The sequence below is a fragment of the Leopardus geoffroyi genome, chromosome B1 (genome assembly GCF_018350155.1).
Source record: "Leopardus geoffroyi isolate Oge1 chromosome B1, O.geoffroyi_Oge1_pat1.0, whole genome shotgun sequence".
Lineage (NCBI taxonomy): Eukaryota > Metazoa > Chordata > Mammalia > Carnivora > Felidae > Leopardus > Leopardus geoffroyi.
This window is the reverse complement of record NC_059327.1, coordinates 77,654,367-77,679,813: the sequence shown is the minus strand read 5'-3', so window position 1 is coordinate 77,679,813 and position 25,447 is coordinate 77,654,367. Positions and strand designations below refer to the sequence as shown.

The 25,447-nt window shown below is 35.9% G+C and overlaps 1 protein-coding gene across 3 annotated transcripts in view; it reads right to left on the bottom strand.

The window, feature by feature from the left end:
• Positions 1-25,447, bottom strand: part of IQCM (IQ motif containing M) — a 468,312-nt gene that overhangs the window by 175,177 nt on the left and 267,688 nt on the right. For all 3 annotated transcript variants that reach the window (XM_045466083.1, XM_045466099.1, XM_045466092.1), the window contains exons 11-12: positions 20,994-21,138; positions 4,550-4,684 (exon numbers count right to left, since the gene is read on the bottom strand). In XM_045466083.1, the coding sequence (XP_045322039.1) occupies positions 4,550-4,684; positions 20,994-21,138 (280 nt within the window). The remainder of the gene's footprint in view (positions 1-4,549; positions 4,685-20,993; positions 21,139-25,447) is intronic.

Here is a 25,447-nt window from a genome sequence, read left to right as displayed (position 1 = left end):
AGGTAGACACTCCACATGCTATGTCAGTATGTAAATGCCCTCTATCCCTTTAGCCACAATCTCAGAAAAAAGGGAATGAAAAGCCAGACTGACTGAAATTCAGTTTTGATGGATAGAACCAGAAATAAAAATTAACTTGTTATAGAAAAACAGTGAGGGGGTGCCTGGGTGGCTCAGTTGGTTGACTGTTTGACTCTTAATTCAGCTTGTCTGGCTCTGAGGTCAGTGTGGAAACTGCTTAAGATTCTCTCTCTCTCATTCTCTCTCTCTCTCTCTCTCTCTCTCCTTCTGCCCCTCTCCCCTGCTCATGCTCTCTCTCTCTTTCTTTCTCAAATAAAAGGAAAAAAAATAAAAACAGTGAGTTTATGAGCTGAGATTTGTACCAACAACATAAATATATAGTGTGATCAAATTTTTATTATATAAAAAAAGAAGATTGTCAGATAGTCTCCCCAAATGTTAATAGTAGCACTAGGAAATCCATATAAGACCTGACTACCTATTCTATTTGACCCCTAGTCAGTAGCTGGAACACAAAATAACCAGTATTTTTCATTTCATCTTTTGTTTTTAGGGTGTGTCTTCAGCATTTTATAATAAATATGTGCTAAATGTTTTTAGAAGTTATTTAAAATAAGGCTCCAATACTTCCGTATTTTTTTACTGCCAGAATTTGCCCATGTCTCACATTTCCTATACCCTAGAATCTCTTACTATCTTTTTAAATCCTCTTTAACCCCTTTCCTGCATAATTAAAATTTTATCATTAGAGTGTCTGTTCATATGAAAAAAATTTAAGGAAAAATAATTATACATTTCTAATTTAATAACATAAAACCTTTTCTCTAGAAAACAGCAAAAAATTCAATGTTGTCCATTTATGGTGGACAAAGCTGTGCCCTGAGGAGCAGGAGGCCCAGGATTTAGTTATAGTTTGCTACTAACTACTAGTCAGGGAACTTGAAATAATTTACATTCCATTTTAGGCCACAGTTTCTTCAGATGCATAGAATATGTTAGGTTAAATAACATACAGGTAATTTCTGTGTTTCTGATTTTAAGGTTTCTGTCTAGAGCTCCATAGTGAAAATGGACTTGTCTTCATTATTACTGTGTGTTCATTTTAACTGCAGAAAATAAACTAAACGTTCTATTTGCATGCTGGAAAAATACTGGAAAACACTCAAAGTTCAAATTTCTAAAAATTTAGGCAGATGATAAGAGAACAGATGATATAGAACCACAGTGTATTATTTTCCTTACTTTCAGATACGCCTTTCTGTAGTTTTTAGTTTCATTTGTTGAGATTTAAATGAATATCAAATAATATCATGTTTGCATACTCTTCAGCTTTTAAGATCAATGCATGCATGTAGCCTAAGATCAATGCATACATGTAGCCTGAAGTTGCTTCATTTTCCCAAGGGAAGATTTTCAGACAAAAATCGTGTCCTCAGTCACAAATTTTTTTGTTACCATAGTGATGAGAATAAAGAATGGGGGTGGGGGAGCTAAAAATACCTGAATACATACAGACAGTTTTAGGAATGTGACCTACTTGGTGTCATACACCAAAGAAGTTAATCAATTGAATTAAGTACATATGCGTTAGGTGAAATATGCTACTGGATAAAAACAGGCGTAGGTTTCACATCTGGCGCTATTATCCCAATCAAAGAAGTCAGTATGAATGAAGATGACTGACAATCTAAAACACATAAAATCAGATTATTTTAAAAATGGAATATATACCAGAAGCAAGTAGAAAACCATTAATTTAGGGGCGCCTGGGTGGCGCAGTCGGTTAAGCGTCCAACTTCAGCCAGGTCACAATCTCGCGGTCCGTGAGTTTGAGCCCCACGTCAGGCTCTGGGCTGATGGCTCAGAGCCTGGAGCCTGTTTCCGATTCTGTGTCTCCCTCTCTCTCTGCCCCTCCCCCGTTCATGCTCTGTCTCTCTCTGTCCCAAAAATAAATAAACATTGAAAAAAAAAAATTAAAAAAAAAAGAAAACCATGAATTTAGCTTCATTTCTCATAACTTTTTTTTCCATTAGTTAGGTTATTTCCATTTCAAATGAAAGTTTCTTATGCACCAAAAGAATTTTTTCAAGTGGATGGAGCAACATAATTGGACATATATTTTAAATTATGTTAGAGTTGCTCCTTTCTGTAAAACAAACAAACAAACAAACAAACAAAAAAAAAAAAAACACTTCCCAATTTCAGGCAGTATAATAAAAACAATATGTTTTAAAACTAAGTTTTCTTTTGAAAATTCTAGTTTTAATAAGAAATTTCATAAACTCAATCATTTGCAGAAAACTTACTATATTGCAAGGCATTAGGCTAGTCTGTGAAAGATCAACAAAAGGCAGTACTTGCTGTCAAGAATGTTTTCATCATCTAATTATGCTTTCATAACATCGACTTTTAAAGTATCTTCACATAGTAAAATGGAAGCAACACCGAACCTAACTTAGAGAGACCAGGAGTCAAGTTCCAACTCTACTAGTGAGCTTAGAAAAGTCTCTTCTTAAGTCTCAGCCCTCTCATCTGTAAAATGAGCATAAATGAACACACAGTTCATTGTGATATAAGAGAGGGTGGAAACCAACAAAAAACATTCAGTAAACAAGCTCTATAGAATGAATCAGTATACAAAGAGATTCAACAGTTAAACATTTTCAACATAAAAAATTATCAAAACTATTAAGTATACTTACAAACTTTTTAAGAATAATGAAAGCAAACATTACTGAGCACTTGTATTGGGACACATATTTTACATAAATTATTTCATTTAAACTTCACAACAGTCCAATTGACTTAGATAGTATTATCTTTGTTTTATGGTTGAGAAAAATAAGGCATAGCAGAGATAAATAAATTGTCCAAAGATACAACCAGTAAGTGGTGAAGCCAGGAATTAAACCCAGGAGAGCTAATGCCAGAGCCATACTCTAAATCTAAGCTTATATGATATATTCCAAAATAATCAGTAGAGGGAAATATTTCTAATGAAACTGTTAATTTGAAAACAAAATTATATTTTAGATTACTAACACTGATCAGTATAAGTTTTAAAATGTCTAATTCATGCTATTTTGCTGCATTTAATTTTTTCGTTATTATTTATTATAAAGAAAAATTAAAACAATTTAAACATGCAATGATAAATAGCTTATAGAACCTCCATATGACAGATTATCACCCAGTCATTAATAATGCTGTGAAAGGTATGGCTTGAAAACTTGTAAGCATTGGTAAGCAAAAAAAAGCAGATTTTTAAACATGTAGAAAATAATCTCACTTTTCATAAAAATAATGTCATATACATAGAAAAAATAGGAAAGATAGACATCAAATGCTTACAATTATTATTTCTTAGCAGTTTTGTATATTTATACATTCCTAAATTTTCTATAATAAACATTCTAGGTTTTTGTCATTAGAAAAAAAAAATTAAACAATCTAGTCATGACTACTAAAGCACAAAATGATTTAGATGCTTCTGCCAATCTGTGAGCAAATAGTTACTGAGAGTCGAGAAAACTGTTTTAGGTACTAGGGATACAGCAGTGGCAAAGCAAAGTCATAGGTAATAAATTAGGTAAACTAAAAATTAAGAAAGAGAACTTCAAACCTATAATGAATCTCCAACTTTGTCACTCTGACCTTAATCAAATCTTCCTACAGGTATATGAGTCCTTTTCCTGTATTTAAAGTTTATTTATTTATTTTGAGGGGCAGGGGAAGGGGCAGAAAAAAATGGGAGAAAGAATCCCAAGCAGTTTCCTCAGTGTCAGTAGAGAGACCCACACAAGGCTCATTTTCACAATTTTTCTCAATTAAATTGTGAACACACCATCCATCATCTCTAAACATAACAGCAAGCTATAGCACTATTATGGTCATAGAAACATTCAGAAGAACCTTAAGGAATTAAGGAAAACTTGTTGATATTCCCCACATCTTCGTGACAATTTTCACGGGATGTTCTTCCATTTAAATTATTAAGTATTCTCATACAATACTATCCTTTCACCTATTTACTGTTCAGAAAATAAAGGATTTTCTAACTGTAAAATTCTATTGAAATAGTTTACAATGTTTAAATATTTAAACTTGGCTATGTTCTTCAGTACCAAATCTAGCTATCCGGTAGAAAGATTTTTGGCATCAGTAGTTAAAATATAGTGGCTTAAAATACACTATGTTAGACGTAATTTATATTGTATCAAAAATATATTAAAATCTTAAAAACTTAAAATAACCTCCTCCGCCCCTTAAAAAACGTGTGTTACATTAACTTCTTTGAATCATCCTTAAATTTCTTCTTTTATATATATTAAAATCAGATTTTTAAACCTTTAGGAAAAGGATTTTATAAGACAAATTTAATGGAAAAGAAACATGGGAACAATTTAAATTTAAATTATATTTAAATTAAATAAGAGAAGGAAGGAAGGAAAGAACAAGGGAGGAAGAAAAGGAGGAGAGGGAAAGACAAAGTAAGAGAAAAGAAGACAAGAAACGGGAAACCACTCACCTTTATGGACCAGGTCCCAAACTTCATCAATTTGCTGCTGGACTGGGAAATGACCACACTCATTGAAGAATTTAAGGAGCTCGCTTCTTTCCAATCCTTGCCAATCTTCTCTCTTAGCAAACATTGTTTCATAGACTAAAAGAAAGACATAAAATATTTTCTTTTTTTTTTTAATGATGGAAATTTGGGAGAATGAGAAAGTTGATTTCATAACTATTTACTTAAGAGGGCAGTTCTTTTTTTTTTTTTTAATGTTTATTTATTTTTGAAGGAGAGAGAGATAGAGCGTAAGTGGGGGAGAGAGAGAGAGAGAGAGGAAGACATAGAATCTAAAGCAGGCTCCAGGCTCTGAGCTGCCAGGGCTAGCACAGAGCCTGAAGTGGGGATGGAACTCACAAACCACAAAATCGTGACCTGAGCCGGTTGTATGCTTAACCGATAGAGCCACCCAGGCGCACCAAAATATTTTCATTATAAATACTCTGTCAAGTACAAACTACCAGAAAGCTTCATCTAACTTCAAAGGAACTTTACCTCCAGTTTTATTTTTATGTCTTGATTAGAGTAGCATTATGGTGACCTCCTGGGGAAGGCTAGAAGGAAATGGGGCATGCTTCTCCTTCCTACATTCCACAGTAGTCAGATTTGGACCTGTCTCTGCAAGAGAACACTGGCATCCTCTGGCCTGGTTTACATGACAATTGCCTATGGATCATGCATACATCAATGCTCAAATCACATTGTAAGACATAACTTTGATGTCAGGATTCATTTTTCATTAGTTCCCCTAATTTTTTCTTCTCTTTCAGGCTTCTATCTACATTCTAACCACTTGTATAATTGATTCTCCTCTGGACTATTTATTCTGCTTCTGATTTTGCCCCTAAATGGAATGATGTCTATTTTTTGTTCACTGACTTCATGTATTCTTCCTTCCTAGTTAAGGTCACTTGGTTCAAGTGACCACAGAAAGTGACCTTGCCACTCTTCGCTCAAGGTTTCCACAGAAAACCACTCAGTTGGGTCATCCTTCACCCATCTCCTATACTTGGCATTAATGGGAGTTAGACAATAACCAAGAAAACTGATACATACATTTTACAAGTGTAGTTCCCCATAAAGAGTTTATTTTTTCTTTTCAAAAATGGGATACTAAACCTGTACTCTGAAGTATGATTGATTCGCCCCATGATGAGGATTGTCAATCAGACTGAACAGAATGACAGGGTCTGCCTCAGTACAGGTTTAGTTCTGAAATACGGGCTCCAAATGACAAAGAGCACTAGAATGTTTTCTAACAGAACTTAAGGTACAATCCTGGCACTCAACCACATGGACTTCAACTTTCCATTTATTTACTTATTTGTTCGGTTGAGGTGGACAGTCACGAAATATCAACAAATTCAAGAAATATTTAGTGATTGCCTAAATATAAGCCACTATTCCAGAACCTAAAACACAGCAGTAAAATAAATTCATATGTAGAGTATCTATGGCTTTTTCTCTCTTTTCAAGGAGGCAAACTAGGGTCACCTGGGTGTCTCAGTAGTCTAAGCATTGGACTTTGGCTCAGGTCATGGTATCATAGTTTGTGAGTTCAAGCCCCGCAGTGGGCTCTGTGCTGACAGCTCAGAGCCTGGAACCTGGTTTGGATTCTGTCTCCCTCTCTCTCTCTGCCCCTCCCCCACTCGTGTTCTGTCTCTGTCCTGAATTCAAAAATAAATAAACCTTTTATTTACTTTTTTAGTTTTTATTTTAAAAAACTTTTATTTATTTAGTTGTCTTTTTTCTTAAAAAAAAAAAAAAAAAAGAAAGGGAAATTGCTCAAATAAGCAAACTAGAGCTGTTGCTGTTGGTGCCCCATCCATATGGCCTTGTCCCTGGCATTTCTGTGAATGCTGACCTGACTTTCAATTGCCAGCATCTCATTTCACTGCCTCAGGGCTCCCTCTGGCTGCAGGACTCCACTCTGCCCACCTATGCAGCAAGTCAGAAGTGCCAGGGAATTAAGGCCCACAGTGCAGTGGCCCTCAACCACTGGCCATCCCTCAACTGAGAGTTGATGTATAAAGACCCAGCACTTAAGGAAAGTTGTCTACACTGTTCCCTAGAGGGATCGAGCTCCAGTTGATGGTAATCTGCTGGATAATGCATCCTTTTTTGACTTCCATCCCTTCCCTATCTTACTTCATTCCACTAACAGTATTTGCTGGGATCAACTTTCAAATAAGTTAGTTGTACTTGAATTCTTGTCTCAGGGTCTGATTCTGGAAAAATCCAAACTAGTGCAAAAAGAATGCCACTTTTTACTTTTCTGTTTAAGTAAATATACTTCTCCTTGAAAAAGTATATATATCTTCATCAGTTTTTCATTTAATCAGTTTTAGATGCTTCTCAGTAGATCAAACTGATGTACATACTAACATTATGGTCATGTAACTATATTAATAGATAATAATGTCCTTAACCTGTATATTATGCTTGAAAAGCAAATGTTCAACAACACACTAGCAGAATTAATATTCTAGGCAGGTTTAATTAGGGTCATTACAAAACTTAAATCATGAAAATTAATGACATTTTCTGGTCATTAAAAGACTCTTGAAAATGTGTATAGATACCTGCAAAATATCACCCAATTAGCAATACACATATGGAAGAGATGGAGAATTTTCTAAGGAACATAAGGGCAAATAAGAACTTGCAAATGCTGTGGACTCTAGAGTTACTTTAATCCTTAATGCAAAGGGGCGCCTTAGTCGGTAATTCTTTAAATCATTCATTTAGCTAATTCTCTTCCACTGTTTAGATCCTACACTGGACAGAGCACCATCGGTCCTAACTGGACTGGACTCCTTTATGTACTTACCTCATGTCAGCTTATTCTCCACAAAACAGCCAAAGGGATGTGTTCAATCATAAGTCATATCATAGCCCTTGGATAACAGTCCTCCATGGGCTTCCCAACCTTTTCAAGGTAAAATCCAATGGTCTATAAAACCTGACACAGCCTATGCTCCTGCTCCCTGCTACCTCTCCCATCTCATTCTGCTCTGTTCTTGCTCCATTCCAACGGCACTAACAGTTTCCTCCAATACTAACAGCCTCCAACTTTGTGCCTTTGTGCTTGGGGCTCCCTCTGCCTAGAACATTCTTCCTCCATGTATCCACTTGGCTCCCTTCTGGCTTTTTTTTAAGACTTTAAGTAATTTTCAGCTCAAAACCACCAGAGTCCAGGCCAGAAAAATGAACCACATTAGCTCTTTTTCAAAATGAGAGATTAAGATGCAATGCGGGTGAAATCTGCAGCTAAAATCAAAGAGGAGAAACGGTGGGAAGAAAGTAAAACAGAAAAATAAGCAAGATTCTATAAGGTTAAAAAATGAATTTAGTGACAGACTTGGGGATGAAGACAAGACTAACTGTGTGAAATAGTGGGAGTATTTTGGAAAGTATATGTGATTTGGTAGTCAGTAGCTTAAAATATAAAATGAGTGGAAAAGAAAAGGTGTTCAGTGTAATAACTGTAAGAAATGTAAGGTCCTAGTAATTATTTTGATAAAATGATAATATTTGTACAGTAATCTCAATTAGAGAATATAAAATTACTATCCATTAAAGAGTATTGAGAATACCTCTTATTAACTATAATTAATAACACTGTATTGCATATTTAAAAGTTGCCTAGGCAGTAAATGTTAAAAGTTCTCATCAAAAGAAAAAGAAAAAAAAAAACTTGCAACTATGTATGGTGACCAATGCTAACTAGACTTATTGTGGTGATCATTTTGCAATATACATGAATATTGAATCATGTTGTACACCTGAAACTAACAGAATGTTATATATCAATTACACTTCAATTTTTTAAAGTTCGTTTGTTTGTTTGTTTATTTATTTATTTATTTTGAGAGAGGGAGGGAGAGAGAGGGAGAGAGGGAGAGAGGGAGAGAATGAATCCCAAGCAGGCTCCACAGTGTCAGTGCAGAGCCCAACTCGGAGTATGAACTCATGAACCACGAGATCATGACCTGAGCCGAAATTGAAAGTCAGATAGTTAACCGACTAAGCAACCCAGGCATCCAACACCTCAATTTAAAAAAAAGAAAAAAAAATAAAAGAAAAGAAAAAAAAAACTGTAAAAAAAATTATAATAAAACAAAATTATTATAAAACAAAAAAATTATCTTTTTGAATTTTGTATATAGTAGGTGTAGAGTTTATGTATAAAAGTTGTAAAATCTGAGTGCATGTCAGTATAATCTCCCTCTCTCTCTCTCTCTCTTACTCACTTTTTTTTTTAAAGGATTTTTAAGACAAAGGAATTCCAGCAGCTTCCTAATGAGAGAAATATTTTCCCTTTCTTGCCTCTCTCACTTGCTTTCTCTTTCTCCCTTCTTCCCATCTTTTCATCTCCAACACATTAGTCTCTTCTGCTTCTTTCTCTGGACACCAAGATTTTGGACTGCATTACTTGATCTAACTTAATTCTGTGACTTGTATAAATCTGTCTCTGACTTCTTCATTTTCTGTAGCTACAGAAAAGGAGTCATTCTAACTCAAAGAATTCTGGTTATTTGTAAATATCTTTCAGCAATTTTAGCCTAAGTAATAAACTTGATAAAAACTATCAACAAATATTTCTGAATCCTTTTGATAAAACAGGCATTTCCTAATAGTGTCTATTTATTAATGAATCAAACAGATACAGTCCCTGTCTTCATGGAAGTTATAGTCCACTGTGAAATCCACATTTCATGATTAAACTATATAAAAAAATGTAGCACTATAATAAAGCAGTAAGATGCTCATTTCAATTAAATATAATATATCTGCATCATTTTGTTGTTTTTGTTTTGTTTTTTTAAAGACAATTTTTTAAAGGGCAGTGTTAAGTTGACAACAAAATGAAGAAGGTACAGAGATTTCTCACATACCCACTACCTCCACATAAGCATAGCCTCTTTTCATTATCAACATCACACATCAGAGTGATACATTTGTTACCAAGGATGATACATCACAATCACTAAGGTCCACAGTTTACTGCATAATTCACTCTTAGTGTTGCAAATTCTTTGGGTTTGGACAAATGTATAATGGCATGTATCCATCATGCAGTATTATGCAGAATAGTTTCACTGCCTTAAAAATCCTCTATATTCTGCCACATCCCTCCTCCCAACCCCATCTCATTCCTGGCAAATATCAATCTTGATTTTCTCCAGTTTTGCCTTTTCTAGAATGTCATATGGTTGAAAGTATACAGTGCATGAACTATTCAGATTGGCTTCTTTCACTTAGTAATACACATTTAAGATTCTTCCATGTCTTTTCATGGCTTGATAGCTCATTTCCTCTTACATCTAAATAAACTCCCTTGTCCAGATGTACCACAGTTTATCTATTCATTTACTGAAGGACATCTTGGTTGCTGCCAAGCTCTGGCAATTATGAAAAAGTAGATATAGACATACATGTGCAGGTTTTGTGTGGATATAAATTTTCAATGTCTGTGAGTAAGCTTAATTTGTGTGGACATAAGTTTTCAATGCCTATGGGTAAACACCAAGGGGCATGATTGCTGGATTTTTTGGTAACAGTATGTTTAGTTTTATAAGAAACCACCAAACTGTTTTCCAAAATGGCTGTATCACTGGCATTCTCTTTAACAATAAACTATAGTTCCTGTTGTTCCACATCCTTACCAGCATATCATATTGACAGTGTTCTGGATTTCAGCCATTCTAATAAGGGTGTAGTGGTATCTCTGTTTTCATATGAATTTTCCTGATAACATATGATGTGGAGCATCATTCTAAACACTTGTCATCTGTGTATCTTCTTTAGTGAGGTGTCTATTGATATGGTTTCTGATAGGTTGAATGTAATTCTTATCTTTCTACCTCTATAGGAAAGGAATTTTTTTCCATGGCTTCTTTCAGGATTTTTTTTTAATCTTTGATTTTCTGTAGTTTGAAGATGATATGCCTACATCAAAAATGTTGTAGTTTCTGGAATTTATTCTGCTTGGTGTTGCCTGAGCTTCTTGGATCTGTGGTTTGGTGTCTAAGAATAATTTGGGGAAATTTTCGGTCATTATTGTTTTAAATATTTCTACGGTTCTTTCCTCTCTTTCTTCTCCTTCTGATATTCCCATTATCCATGTTACTCCTTTTGTAGTTGTCCCATAGTCCCTGGATATTTTGTTCAGGTATTTTTTTTTTCAGTCTTTTTACTCTTTGTTTTTTGATTTTGAAGGATTCTACTGGTATATCCTTTAGCTCAGACAGTCTGTCCTCAGCCATGTCCAATCTACTAACAAGCCCATCAAAGACATTCCTCATTTCTGTTAGTCTTATCTCTAGTTCTTTTTGGTTCTTTCTCAGTATTTCTATCTCTCTAGTTACATCGCCCATATATCTTTTGCATGCTGTCTACTTTATCCATTAGAGCCTGGAGCATATTAATCATAGTTGTTTTATATCCCTGGTGTGATAACTCTGACATCACTGCCATGTCTGGTTCTGATGTTTGCTCTAGCTATTCAGATTGCAGTTTTTGCCTTTTTGTATACTTTGTAATTTTTTCTTGATACCCAGACATGATATATCAGGTAAGCTGTAAATAGGCCTCTAGTAATGTGATTGAATGCGTGGGAGGAAATGTTCTATAGACCTATGATAAGGTCTCAGTCTCTTAATATCCCTGTATCTCTCTGGACTGTGAACTATACAAGTGTTTCTCAGGATCTTTTTTCTCCCCCTATAGGTGGGACAGGAAGGCCAGAATGGACTGAAGTTGGGTATTGCCCTTCACCACGTCAGTTAAGCTCTGAAAATAACCCAGCAGGTTAGGCTCCAGTTAACTAATTTCCCTTGAAGGTAGGCCATGTAAAGAAGAGTGTGATCTGGCAAATTTCAAAATGGTTCTGTCTCTCTGATATTTACTGTGGGAATCTGCTCAATTTCCTGGAGGTAACTATCACAACACTGTGGTGGTCTTCTTATGACTGGGTCCTCTTGGAGTTTTGTTGTTGTTGTTGTTGTTGTTGTTGTTGTTGTTGTTGTTTTTTGTTTAACTCTTGGGATTGTTCACGCTGAGCCTCCAGCTATTTGCCAATGACAGCTCATTTTTCCTAATTGGTGCTGGTTCTCACATCAATTTCTTTTTTTTTTTCTTTTTTAAAATTTGATTTTAAATATGGTATAATTAATATACAGTGTTACATTTGTTTCAGATGTACAGTATAGTGATTCAACAGCTCTACGCACTCATTACTCAGTGCTCATCATGATAAGTGTACTCTCAGTCCCCTTCACCTATTTCACCCACCCTCTCTCCCACATCCCTCTGGTAACCACCAGTTTGTTCTCCAAAGAGTCTGATTTTTGTTTTCTTTTTTACTTTGTTCATTCATTTTATCCAATTCCACATGAGTGAAATCATAGTATTTGTCTTTCTCTGATTGAGTTATTTCACTTGGCATTCATTCTAGATCTGACCATGCTGTTCAAAATGGCAAGATTTCATTAGTTTTTATGGCTCAGTAATATTCCATTGTGTATATGTACCATTTCTTCTTTATCCATTCATTTATCAATGGCCACTTTCGTTGCTTCCATAATTTGGCTATTTTAAATAACGCTACAATAAATACATGGATGCACACGTTTTTTGAATTAGTGTTTCTGTATTCTTTGGGTGAATACCCAGTAGTGCAGTGACTAGATTGTATGGTAGTTCTATTTTTAATTTTTTGAGGAACTTCCATACTGTTTTCCACAGTAGCTGCACTGGTTTGCATTCCCACCAACAGTGCAAGAGGATTACTTTTTCTCCATATCTTTGCCAACCCTTGTTTCTCCCCATATCAATTTCCACTCACCAGTCTCTGCTCTGGTAACTGCAACTCCCTGTATTTGAGTGTCTATCTCTTTAACCAGTTTTCTCTGTCTTTTCCCATCTCCTATAGATCCATGAGAAGTTAATTTTTTAGTATATTCAGCTTTTTTACATGTTAAAATGGAGTGGAGACTTCCAGGCTCCTTACATGTGGAACCAGAAACCAGAAATCTTCATTTATTATTTTTTTTAATCAAGAAACTGGCTGTAATGTCCATCCTAATCCTAAGCAATGTAAATTCATTAAATATAATAGGAACCAGGCTCTCTGAAAGCTAAGATATAAATTGAGGAACTTGTTCTGTGAACAGAATTTCAACACTAACAAGCAACACATAATAGATACCTATTTAGCCTGCTTGGTGTCCATTAGCTATTTTTCTGTTAGCAGTATGTAATTTTCCTTTGGGGAGCTACCCTTCCCCCAGTGGATATAACCTCTGTGAAACTCCAGCAAAATTCTCTGCCCTCCCATGGCAGAGTGTTTGATTCATGATTCAAATTAAGCTAATCAGATGTTCTCTCCCTGGAATTTGAATTTAAAGCATAGAAACAAAAAAGTCTTATAAGTGACAAGAGCTTATCTGTCTCCCAAGGACAAATAGAGATTTTTTTTCCCCTTACTTTTTGCTCCCTAAATCTCTGGAGTAGCTCTGTTTCAAATTCTGTGTGAAATCTGATTCTTTAACTATTTTTCCTATATTTTTCCTATAAATTTTCTTTTTGCTTTGGTTAACCAGAATGGGTTTTCTGTTGTTTATAAACACAAGATCCTAATAAATTAAGCCAAATATACAATACATCACTTTAAAATGCAAATAGCCACCAGGTGTTACATGGAAGTATTGAGTCACTATATTGTACACCTGAAATTAATATTACCTTGTATGTTAACTAACTGGAATTTACATAAAAACTTTTTTTAAAAAACTTAAAAAATAGATGGGGGAGGAGCTGAGATGGCAGAACAGCATGGAAGTTTTTTCTGTGTCTCGCATCCATGAAATACAGCCAGACCAACACTAAACCATCCTACACACCTAGAAAACGGATGGGAGGATTAACACAACAATCTGCACAACCTGAACCACAGAATTCAGCAGGTATGTGGCATGGAGAGGTGAGTTTGGGGAGCGAGAAGCCTCAGAGGGTAGGGAACCGCTTTTGGGGACGGAGAGAGGACGGAGACTGGGGAGGGGGAAGAATACGGGAAAAGCACCCCTCCCCAAAGCAGCTGGAGAGAAAGTGGAAAACTGGAAACAGCCGCAGGGACTAAACTAAAAAGGGAGAAAGGAGAAAGGAGAAGGTTTAAATCCCATTAAGACTGTAAACAACAGCAGGGCAAAGTCTGCAGCTCCACAGCTCAATACCTGGTGGTGCTCTGGTGGGAAAGACGAATCCCCAGGAACAGAGTGGGGTCCAGGAGGTTCTCAGGCCACACGGGGAAAAGCGGTTCCACTGCTGGAAGGGCATTTGGTAGAGATTGTTGAAGCCACCTGGTCCCAGCAGACCCCAGAAAATGGCCACATCCGCTGGTGCTGGAACAAGGCCGTTAAGGGTGAAGACTGGTGCCAGATGTGTGTTGTGATTTTCCATAATCCCTGAAAAGCTGCCGCTATACTATCTCGTGAACTTTTTCTGGGGCGGGCTGGCACCTGGTCGCAGTCTTGGGGCACTGGCAGAAGCAGGGTCCAGCAAGCGTTCCTGGGTACAGCCAACACTTGGCCATTGCTTATTTGGCCATTGCTCAGTGATACCCTCCCACAGAGGGGCGGAACGGGTCATAGCCAAAGTCCTTCAGAAGTAAGGGGCCAGGGAAAACAGCTGCATCTGAGACAAAACTTGGGAGAGAGGTACTGCCTGGGGCCTGGTCAGGGAGAGTGAAAAAGCGGGACGTGGATGAAAGCTGAAGACAGAGGACAGGTGCGTGATTTCAGATCCCGGAGAACAGACTGGTAGCCGAATGGTGCCATGGTCACCCCTCCCGCGCATGCGCATACGCACCTACAAGCACCGCCAACAATCCACCCCAGTAGGCTAGCAGCGCCAACTAGTGGAGAGCAGAGCTGTTACACTGAGCCCCGCCCAACTGGGCCAACTTCCCTCTTGAAGAAACAAGTCTCACCGCGGACTTAGTTTATGGCCTATAAAGCGCTACATAGACTAACTTCTAGGGGAAAACGAAGTAATTTCAGTCCTACTTCAATCTGTGAGCAGGTTCATCTATTCAATTTTCTTTCTTTTGTTTTCTTTTTCTCTTTTACATTTTCTTGAATACAGGAAGAGAAAAAATTCATTTTTATTTTCAATTTTTAATTAAAAATATTTTTCTTTAATTTTTATTATTATATTTTTTACTTTTGTGTAAATTTTTTCAATTTCTATTTTACTTCCATCATTTTGTTTTAGTCTACTTCAGTATATTCACCATTTTAAATTTTCAAACAATTTCCTTTTTTTCTTCTTTCTTTTTTTTTGTTTCTTTTCTCTTTCTTGAATGTAGAAAGAGAAAAACTTCATTTTTACTTTCAATTTCTATTAAAAATATTTTTCTTTAATTTTTTACCATATTTTTGCTTCTATGTAAATTTTTCAAATTCTATTTTACTTCCATAATTTGATTTTAGTCTACTACAGTGTATTCACTTTTTTCAAATTTTCAAACGATTTCTTTTTTTCTCTTTTTTCTCTTTTTCGTTTCTTTTTTTTCTTGAATACAGAGAAATAAAAAATTCATATTTATCTTTAATTTGTATTAAAAATATGTTTCTTTAATTTTTTCCACTATATTCTTTACTTTTATGTGTATTTTTTCAAATTCTATTTTACCCCCATCATCTCATTTTAGTCTACTTCAGTGTATTCATTTTTTCAAATTGTCAAACGATTTCCTTTTTTTTCTTCTTCTTCTCCCCCCCGCCCAATTGTCTTTCTCTAATCTGTCAAACCACTTTCAACACCCAGACCAAAACACACCTAGGATCTAGCATCATCTATTCGATTTGTGTGTGTGTGTGTGTTTAATTTTTAATTTTAATATTTTTTAATTTTAACTTTTTTATTTCAATTTTTATACCTGGTTAATTCCTTTTCTCCCTTCAAAATGACAAAACAAATGAATTCACCCCAAAAGAAAGAGCACAAAGAAACGACAGCCAAGGATTTAACCAACACAGATACAAGCAAGATGTCTGAACCAGAATTTAGAATCATGATAATAAGAATACTAGCTGGAGTCAAAAATAGATTAGAATACCTTTCTGCAGAGATAAAAGAAGTAAAAAATAGCCAGAATGAAATTAAAAATTCTATAACTGAGCCGCAATCACGGATGGATGCAGTGGCGGCAGGATGTATGAGGCAGAACAGAGAATCAGCAATATAGAGGACAAAGTTATAAAGAACTATGAAGCAGAAAAAAAAAAGGGGGGGAGATTAAGGCAAAAGAACACAATTTAAGAATTAGAAAAATCAATGACTCATAGAAAGGAACAATATCAGAATCATAGGGGTACCAGAAGAGGAAGAGAGAGAAATAGGGGTAGAAGGGTTATGTGAGAAAATCATAGCGCAAAACTTTCCCAACTTGGGGAAAGACACAGACATCAAAATCCAGGAAGCACAGAGGACCCCCATTAGGTTCAACAAAAACTGACCATCAACAAGGCTTATCATAGTCAAATTCACAAAATACTCAGGCAAGGAGAGAATCACGAAAGTAGCAAGGGAAAAAAAAATCCCTAATATACAAGGGAAGACAGATCAGTTTTGCAGCAGACCTATCCACAAAAACTTGGTAGGCCAGAAAGGAGTGGCAGGATATATTCAGTGTGCTGAATCAGAAAAATATGCAGCCAAGAATTCTTTATCCAGCAAGGCTGTCCTTCAAAATAGAAGGAGAGATAAAAAGTTTCCCAGACAAATAAAATTTAAAGGAGTTTGTGACCACTAAACCAGCCCTGCAAGAAATTTTAAGGGGGACTCTCTGACGGGAGAAAAGATGAATATATACATATAAAAATAAGTAAATACCAAAAGCAACACAGATTACAAAGGACCAGAGAACACCACCAGAAACTCAACTCTACAAGTATCATAATGGCAATAAATTCATATCTTTCAGTACTCACTCTAAATGTCAATGAACTCAATGCTCCAATGAAAAGACATAGGGTAAGGGAATGGATAAGAAAACAAGATCCATCTATATGCTGTTTACAAGAGACCCACTTTAGACCTAAAGACACCTTCAGATTGAAAATAAGGGAGGGAGAACCATCTATCATACTAATGGTGAACAAAAGAAATCCAGAGTAGCCATACTTATATCAGACAATCTAGACTTCAAAATAAAGACTGTATCAAGAGATGCAGAAGGGAATTATATCATATACAAGGGGTCTATCCACCAAGAAGACCTAACAATTGTAAACATTTATGTGCCAAATGTGGGACACCCAAATATATAAATCAATTAATCACAAACATAAAGAAACTCATCGATAATAATACCATAATAGTAGGAGACTTCAACACCCCGTTAACAGCAATGGACAGCTCATCTAGTCAAAAACTCGACAAGGAAACAATGGCTTTGAATGACACATTGGACCAGATGGACTTAACAGATATATTCAGAACATTTCATCCTAAAGCAGCAGAATACATTCTTCTCCAGTGCACATGAAACATTCTGCAGAATAGACCATATACTGGGACACAAATCAGCCTTAAGTAAGTACAAAAAGATCGAGATCATACCGTGCATATTTTCAGACCACAACGCTATGAAACTCGAAATCAACCACAAGAAAAAATTTGGAAGGTAACAAATATTTGGAGACTGAAGAACATCCTACTAAAGAATGAATGGGCTAACCAAAAAGTTAAAGGGCAAATTAAAAAGTACATGGATGCCAAAGAAAATAATAACACCACAACCCAAAACCTCTGGGAGGCAGCAAAGGCGGTCATAAGAGGAAAGTATATAGCAATCCAGGCCTTCCTAAAGAAGGACGAAAGATCTCAGATACACACCCTAACCTTACACCTTAAGGAGCTGGAAAAAGAACAGCAAGTAAAACCCAAACCAGCAGAAGACAGGAAATAATAAAGATTAGAGCAGAAATTAATGCTATCAAAACCAAAAAAAAAAAAAAAAAAAAAAAAACAGTAGAGCAGATCAATGAGACCAGAAGCTGGTTCTTTGAAAGAATTAACAAAATTGATAAACCATTAGCCAGTTTGATCAAAAAGAAAAAGGAAAGGACCCAAATAAATAAAATCAAGAATGAAAGAGGAGAGATCACAATAAAAACAACAGAAATAAAAACAATAACAAGAGAATATTTTGAGCAATTACATGCCAATAAAATGGGTAATCTGGAAGAAATGGACAAATTCCTAGGAACATATACACTACCAAAACTGAAACAGGAAGAAATAGATGATTTGAACAGATCCATAACTAGTAAGGAAATCGAATTAGTAATAAAAAATCTGCCAAAAAACTAGAGTCCAGGGCCAGATGGCTTTCCAGGGGAATTCTACCAAACATTTAAGGAAGAGTTAACACCTATTCTCTTGAAACTGTTCCAAAAAATAGAAATGGAAGGAAAACTTCCAAACTCTTTCTATGAAGCCAGCATTACCTTGATTCTAAAACCAGACAGAGACCCCACTAAAAAGCAGAACTATAGACCAATTTCTTTGATGAACATGGATGCAAAAATCCTCAACAAATATTAGCCAATCAGCTCCAACAATACATTAAAAAAATTATTCACCACGACCAAGTGAGATTTATACCTGGGATGCAGGGCTGGTTCAGTATCCGCAAAACAATTAATGTGAATCATCACATCAATAAAAGAAAGGAAAAGTACCATATGATCCTCTCAATAGATGCAGAGAAAGCATTTGACAAAATACAGCATCCTTTCTTGATAAAAACCCTCAAGAAAGTAGGGATAGAAGGAGCGTACCTCTATGAATAACCCAATGCTAATATCATCCTCAATGGGGAAAAACTGAGAGCTTTCCCCCTAAGGTCAGGAACAAGACAGGGATGTCCATTCTCATCACTGTTTTTCAACATAGTATTGGAAGTCTTAGCCTCTGCAATCAGACAACACAAAGAAATAAAAGGCATCCAAATCAGCCAGGAGGAGGTCAAACTTTCACTCTTCGCAGATGACATGATACTCTATATGGAAAACCCAAAAGATTCCACCAAAAAACTGCTAGAATTGATTCATGAATTCGGCAAAGTTGCAGGATATAAAATCAATGCACAGAAATCAGTTGTGTTCCTATACACCAACAATGAAGTGACAGAGAAATCAAGGAATCGATCCCATTTACAGTCGCACAAAAAAACAGAAAATACCTAGGAATAAATCTAACCAAAGAGGTGAAAAATCTATACACTGAAAACTATAGAAAGCTTATGAAAGAAATTGAAGAAGACACAAAAGAATGGAAAAAGATTCCGTGCTCCTGGATAGGAAGAACAAATATTGTTAAAACTTCGATACCACCCAAAGCAATCTACATATTCAATGTAATCCCTATCAAAGTAACACCAGCATTCTTCACAGAGCTAGAACAAATAATCCTAAAATTTGTATGGAACCAGAAAAGACCCCGAATAGCTAAAGCAATCTTGAAAAAGAAAACCAAAGCAGGAGGCATCACAATCCCAGACTTCAAGCTATACTACAAAGCTGTAATCATCAAGACAATATGGTACTGGCACAAGAACAGACACTCAGATCAATGGAACAGAATAGAGAACCCACAAATAGACCCACAAACATATGGCCAACTAATCTTTGACAAAGCAGGAAAGAATATCCAGTGGAATAAAGACAGTCTCTTCAGCAAGTGGTGCTGGGAACACTGGACAGTGACATGCAGAAGAATGAACCTGGACCACTTTCTTACACCACACACAAAAATAAACTCAAAATGGATGAAAGACCTCAATGTATGACAGGAAGCCATCAAAATCCTCAAGGAGAAAGTAGGCAAAAACCTCTTTGATCTTGGCCGCAGCAACTTATTACTCAACACGTCTCCAGAGGCAAGGGAAACAAAAGCAAAAATGAACTACTGGGACCTCATCAAAATAAAAAGCTTCTGCACAGCGAAAGAAACAATCAGCAAAACTAAAAGGCAACCGACAGAATGCGAGAAGATATTTGCAAATGACATATCAGATAAAGGGTTAGTATCCAAAATCTACAAAGAACTTATCAAACTCAACACCCAAAAAACAAATAATCCAGTGAAGAAATGGGCAAAAGACATGAATAGATACTTCTCCAAAGAAGACATCCAGATGGACAACTGACACATAAAAAAATGCTCAACATCACTCATCATCAGGGAAATACAAATCAAAACCACAATGAGATACCACCTCACACCTGTCAGAATGGCTAAAATGAACAACTCAGATAACAGATGTTGGCGAGGATGTGGAGAAAGAGGATCTCTTTTGCATTGTTGGTGGGAAAACAAGCTGGTGCAGCCACTCTGGAAAACAGTATGGAGGTTCCTCAAAAAACTAAAAATAGAACTACCCTACAACTCAGCAATTGCACTACTAGGCATTTAGCCAAGGGATACAGGTGTGCTGTTTTGAAGGGACACATGCACCCCCATGTTTATACCAGCACTATCAACAATAGCCAAAGTATGGAAAGAGCCCAAATGTCCATTGATGAATGAATGGATAAAGAAGATGTGTTATACATATACAATGGAGTATTACTCAGAAATCAAAAAGAATGAAATTTTGCCATTGGCAACTACGTGGATGGAACTGGAGGGTATTATGCTAAGTGAAATTAGTCAGAGAAAGACAAAAATCATATGACTTCACTTATATGAGAATGGTAAGAGACAAACCAGATGAACATAAGGGAAGGGAAACAAAAATAATATAAAATCAGGGAGGGGGACAAAACAGAAGAGACTCATAAATATGGAGAACAAACTGACGGTTACTGGAGGGGTTGTGGGAGGAGGGATGGGCTAAATGGATAAGGGGCACTAAGGAATCTACTCCTGAAATCACTGTTGCACTATATGCTAACTAATTTGGATGTAAATTTTAAAAAATAAAAAAATAAAATTAAAAAAGAAGATCTACAAAGTTGACTAATAAAGAGAAAAGTCCTAATATGTGTTGAGAATTTATATTCCCAAGCACTATTCTTGGCCTTTTGTACCTATTTATGATTTAATCATCTTGACTTCTTTGTGAGATAACTGTTATAACTCACTAGATAAATTGTTTGAAGGGAGAATTGGAGACATTAAACGATGTGCCTAATAAATTAAAAAAATAAAAATAGAAAATTAAAAAAATTAAAAACTTAAAAAATAAATAAAATGCAAATAGCTTTCAGCAACATAAAACATGGTTTTCCTTTGGTGTCTATGGGTAATTATATGTAAATTATGTATAAAACCTCAATATTTAAATGAATTCCAAATTTAAAATAAAATCAGAAATGACTGTATCACTTACATTTTTTTCTGTCCATCCATTCCTCCAGCTCTACAAAGTTTATAACTTGTCTTGTCCTCCACAGACCAAGTCGATATTTAACACGATGGATTAGTCTATGATACATGTTTATAACTGCTCTCAAATTTGGTCCATGATGCAAAGCCTATAAAACAGCAATATAGACAGTAAAGCCCCATATTTACATATTTCTTTTATGTGTATTTAATCTGAATTTGCTCGTTTCATTTCATCTATTTCACCCAGTTTCTTAAATTATGAATGTATTTGTTAATGTTTATTCTGTAGGTTGGTTAAACACATGCACTGTTGAATGAGATAATCTCTTTGGAGTGCAGAGAGCTTCATCATAAACTGTTTTGTCATCAGATACCCGTAATTCCCATATCATAGAGTTTTCAATGATGGATACTTTCATGAAAGCTTCCTAGGTTGACATCCAGATTTCTATATATGTAACCCACTTGGCCAGAATAAAAAAAGTTTTAAGGCAGTTTCTGTAATGGTGATTCTTGCCTAAGCTATTCACTAGGGGTGGGTGCTCAAATTCTCATTCATTTTCTTTCTTTTGAAAATTGTATGTTTGTATCTTTTACTTATTTTTTACTATAGTTTTTCATGTCTTTAAAACTCTGTTAAATAAATTAATCATTTTCAACATATGTGCAAATTTTGTTCTTTCAATTTACCTTTTAACTGTGACTATATTTTCTATATATACATTTTCTATATTCTACTACAATAAACTTGAAAAATTAAAGTATAAAAACCAATCTATTTCAGATTTCTTCTTTTCTAAGTAGTTTCATTTTATTTAACAATTCAATTATTTTTACTGGTTTACATTTTCTAGCTCATTAATTTCTCTATCTTTATTAATTCCTTTTTTAGGGATTATTTTCCTGTGCTTGACTTCTTAAATTATAAATCTTTTTTTTTATTTTTTTTTAATGTTTACTTATTTTTGAGACAGAGAGAGACAGAGCATGAATGGGGGAGAGTCAGAGAGAGGGAGACACAGAATCTGAAACAGGCTCCAGGCTCTGAGCTGTCAGCACAGAGCCCGACGCGGGGCTCGAACTCACAGACAGTGAGATCATGACCTGAGCCGAAGTCGGCCCTTAACTGACTGAGCCACCCAGGTGCCCCTTGACTTCTTAAATTAAAGACATCTATTTCCATTACTTTTTTTTAGAATGTGTTTAAGCCCATGAATTTTTCTCTAAGTCATCTTTCCTTTGATGTGCTTTGTATACCGTTTTACAAGTGAAAAAACTGAAGCAAAAAAAAAAAAATCTTTAAATAAGTTTCCCAGTTATTGGGTGGTTTTCTGCAATAGCTATTAAGTTAGTAAGTTGCAGAATTGGTCTTGAACCCAAAACTAGGACACTTCAGAGCCCATACTTTTTATTATACACTATATTCCTCTTAATTTACTTGGATTTAGTATTTTTCGTGCATTCTGTGAATTTTTGTTTTGGTTTCTTTCCTAAAACATTTCTTTCAACATTTAATAACATTTCCCAATGTTTGTTTTTAATCTGCCGTTTATTCAACAGGCTGTCACTTTATTTTAAAAAAATAAATGAATTGGTCACACTTGTGGAGCATTCCCTACCATATGAATTTTAGTGGAAGGCAGAACAAACCTCCCACAATTTGAAGCCACACATCAGATACTAATGACCAAAGCCTCCTCTGTTAAAGCTTTGTTCATTATCCACATCAACACCAGATTTTGAATCGAAACTCGTGATGGTTTAGATGCAAAACACTGGTATATCCATTTGCGTGGTAGAGTGTGGCAGCAATATCCATTTTTCAAGGGCAGCATTTGTGGAGGTAGGAATACCCAGGATTGGGTGTCTGCATTAGATTCCTCCTATGTAGGATGTAGTTGGAGTTCTGAGAGCTCTCTAACCTTCATCATCCCTTCATGTTTCTAAACTTAGTTCTCCAGACCTCTGCCCAGTATTCTCCTCAATATCTCTCTGCTTAAATCTGTTAGCAGGTTTCTTTTGCTTATAATTAAGAATCAAGCAATGTTTTCATTGTGCCCTTAGAGCATGAGCCAAAAGGATCCTGGTTGCAGTGTGTCTCTTAGACGGATGATGACATTTGCTAAGAGAGCAGGAGCACTGGGCAGCTATCAGATCCAACTGGAGTGTGTTTCCCTCCAAATTTAATAGATCCTCTTTGGGGACACAACCCGACTTGTGGGGGACTCCTCAGATCTAAGGCATTCACAAGGTTACCTAGGTTTTTATGTTTAACAATTTGGGTCAGATCTGCATGGTTCATCTGCATGGTTCATCTGCATGGTTCTGCATGGAAAATAATCCATGCATCTGCAACCATGTCTATCTGCATGGTTCTTATTACAATGTGTGCCTCTGCCAGTCCTCTGCATGGGAATATGCCTCTGCTATGGTGCTATGTACATCTCAGTTAATAAATCTGTCACCAATTTCTAAACATTTCTCAAGATAGAATCTATCAGAAAAATGTACAAATTGATATTTACAAAAACAATATTGGAATCTAAAAGACACACTGCAAATTAGTAATTATAGTTTTCCAATTCATGCTAACTTAAAAGGTAAACGTATCATACTTATGACACATCCACATTTAAATTTTTTCCAGTATACACTTTCAGTCTGCCTTTTGTTTGATATAGTCATCTCTCTTTTTAAAAAAAGTAATAGGGGTGCCTGGGTGGCTCAGTCTGTTAAATGTCCAACTTTGGCTCAGGTCATGATCTCACTGCTCCTGAGTTTGAGCCCCACGTCAGGCTCTGTGCTGACATCTCAGAGCCAGGAGCCTGCTTCAGATTCTGTCTCCATCTCTCTGCACCTCCCCTGCTCACTCTCTGTTTCTTTCTCTCTCTCTCTCTCTCTCTCTCTCTCTCTCTCTCTCTCTCTCTCAAATATAAAATAAAACATTAAGAAAAATTTTTGAAGGAATGGATTCCTTGCTTGGACAATTCCACTACCATATGACACTTACTAGGGCTTAATTTCTTTGATTACTAGCAGGAGTTCTCTCTTTTCATATTTATTTGCCATTTATACTTCTACAGAGAAGCTATTATTATGGTATAGTTCTTATCAGTTTGTAAGAGATCTTTACATGTGGAGTTTTTTTTTAAACACTTGCGAAATATTACATCAAATGTTATACTACAGATTGACTTTCTAACTTTTAAAAAATGATGTTTATTGTGTACTCCATTGGAGTACTACGTGGCAATGAGAAAGAATGAAATATGGCCCTTTGTAGCAACATGGATGGAACTGGAGAGTGTTATGCAAAGTGAAATAAGCCATACAGAGAAAGACAGATACTCTTATGTGGATCCTGAGAAACTTAACAGAAACCCATGGTGGAGGGGAAGGAAAAAAAAAAAGAGGTTAGAGTGGAAGAGAGCCAAAGCATAAGAGACTCTTAAAAACTGAGAACAAGGGGCGCCTGGGTGGCGCAGTCGGTTAAGCGTCCGACTTCAGCCAGGTCACGATCTCGCGGTCCGGGAGTTCGAGCCCCGCGTCAGGCTCTGGGCTGATGGCTCAGAGCCTGGAGCCTGTTTCCGATTCTGTGTCTCCCTCTCTCTCTGCCCCTCCCCCGTTCATGCTCTGTCTCTCTCTGTCCCAAAAAAATAAATAAACGTTGAAAAAAAAAAACAACAAAAAAAAAACAGAACAAACTGAGGGTTGATGGGGGGTGGGAGGGAGAGGAGGGTGGGTGATGGGTATTGAGGAGGGCACCTTTTGGGATGAGCACTGGGTGTTGTATGGAAACCAATTTGACAATAAACTTCATATATTGAAAATAAATAAATAAATAAATAAATAAATAAATAAACAAACATTAAAAAAATAAAAAAGAAAAAAAGAAACCAATTTGACAATAAACTTCATATATTGAAAAAAATTATGTTTAAAAATAAAAGCAGGTAACTTACCCACGTATATTAACTTAAGTGTAACCTTGTTTAAACACTTACATTGGACATTATCTAAAAGGGTCTTTATACAAAAACCTTATTGAAACTAAGCAGGAAAAGATTTTTAAATTTAAACTAAACCTAATGAAATAAAAAATGAGTATTTTGAGTTATCTTAAGCACATATACATAGACACACACTTACAAGTATACAAGCCATAAACAATGTTAAGTATGATTTTTTTATTCACTTCTCCATCCACTAAAGAATTAGTGAAGCCCTTAGCCACACCCATGTAGCTAAAGCAAATGTTTCTCCCCTGGTATTGGTTCTTCTCTTTTTAGGCCTCTTCTCTATAACACTTGCTGATGTCATCCGCTCTAATCTTGGTCAGAATGATTATTATATACCTGAAGTACATGGTTAATCCTTCTATCTCTAATTGCTTAGTATAAAGACTGTGAGTACACATTCTTGGTCAACTGTATCACTGAATCTTGTTTTCCTCCC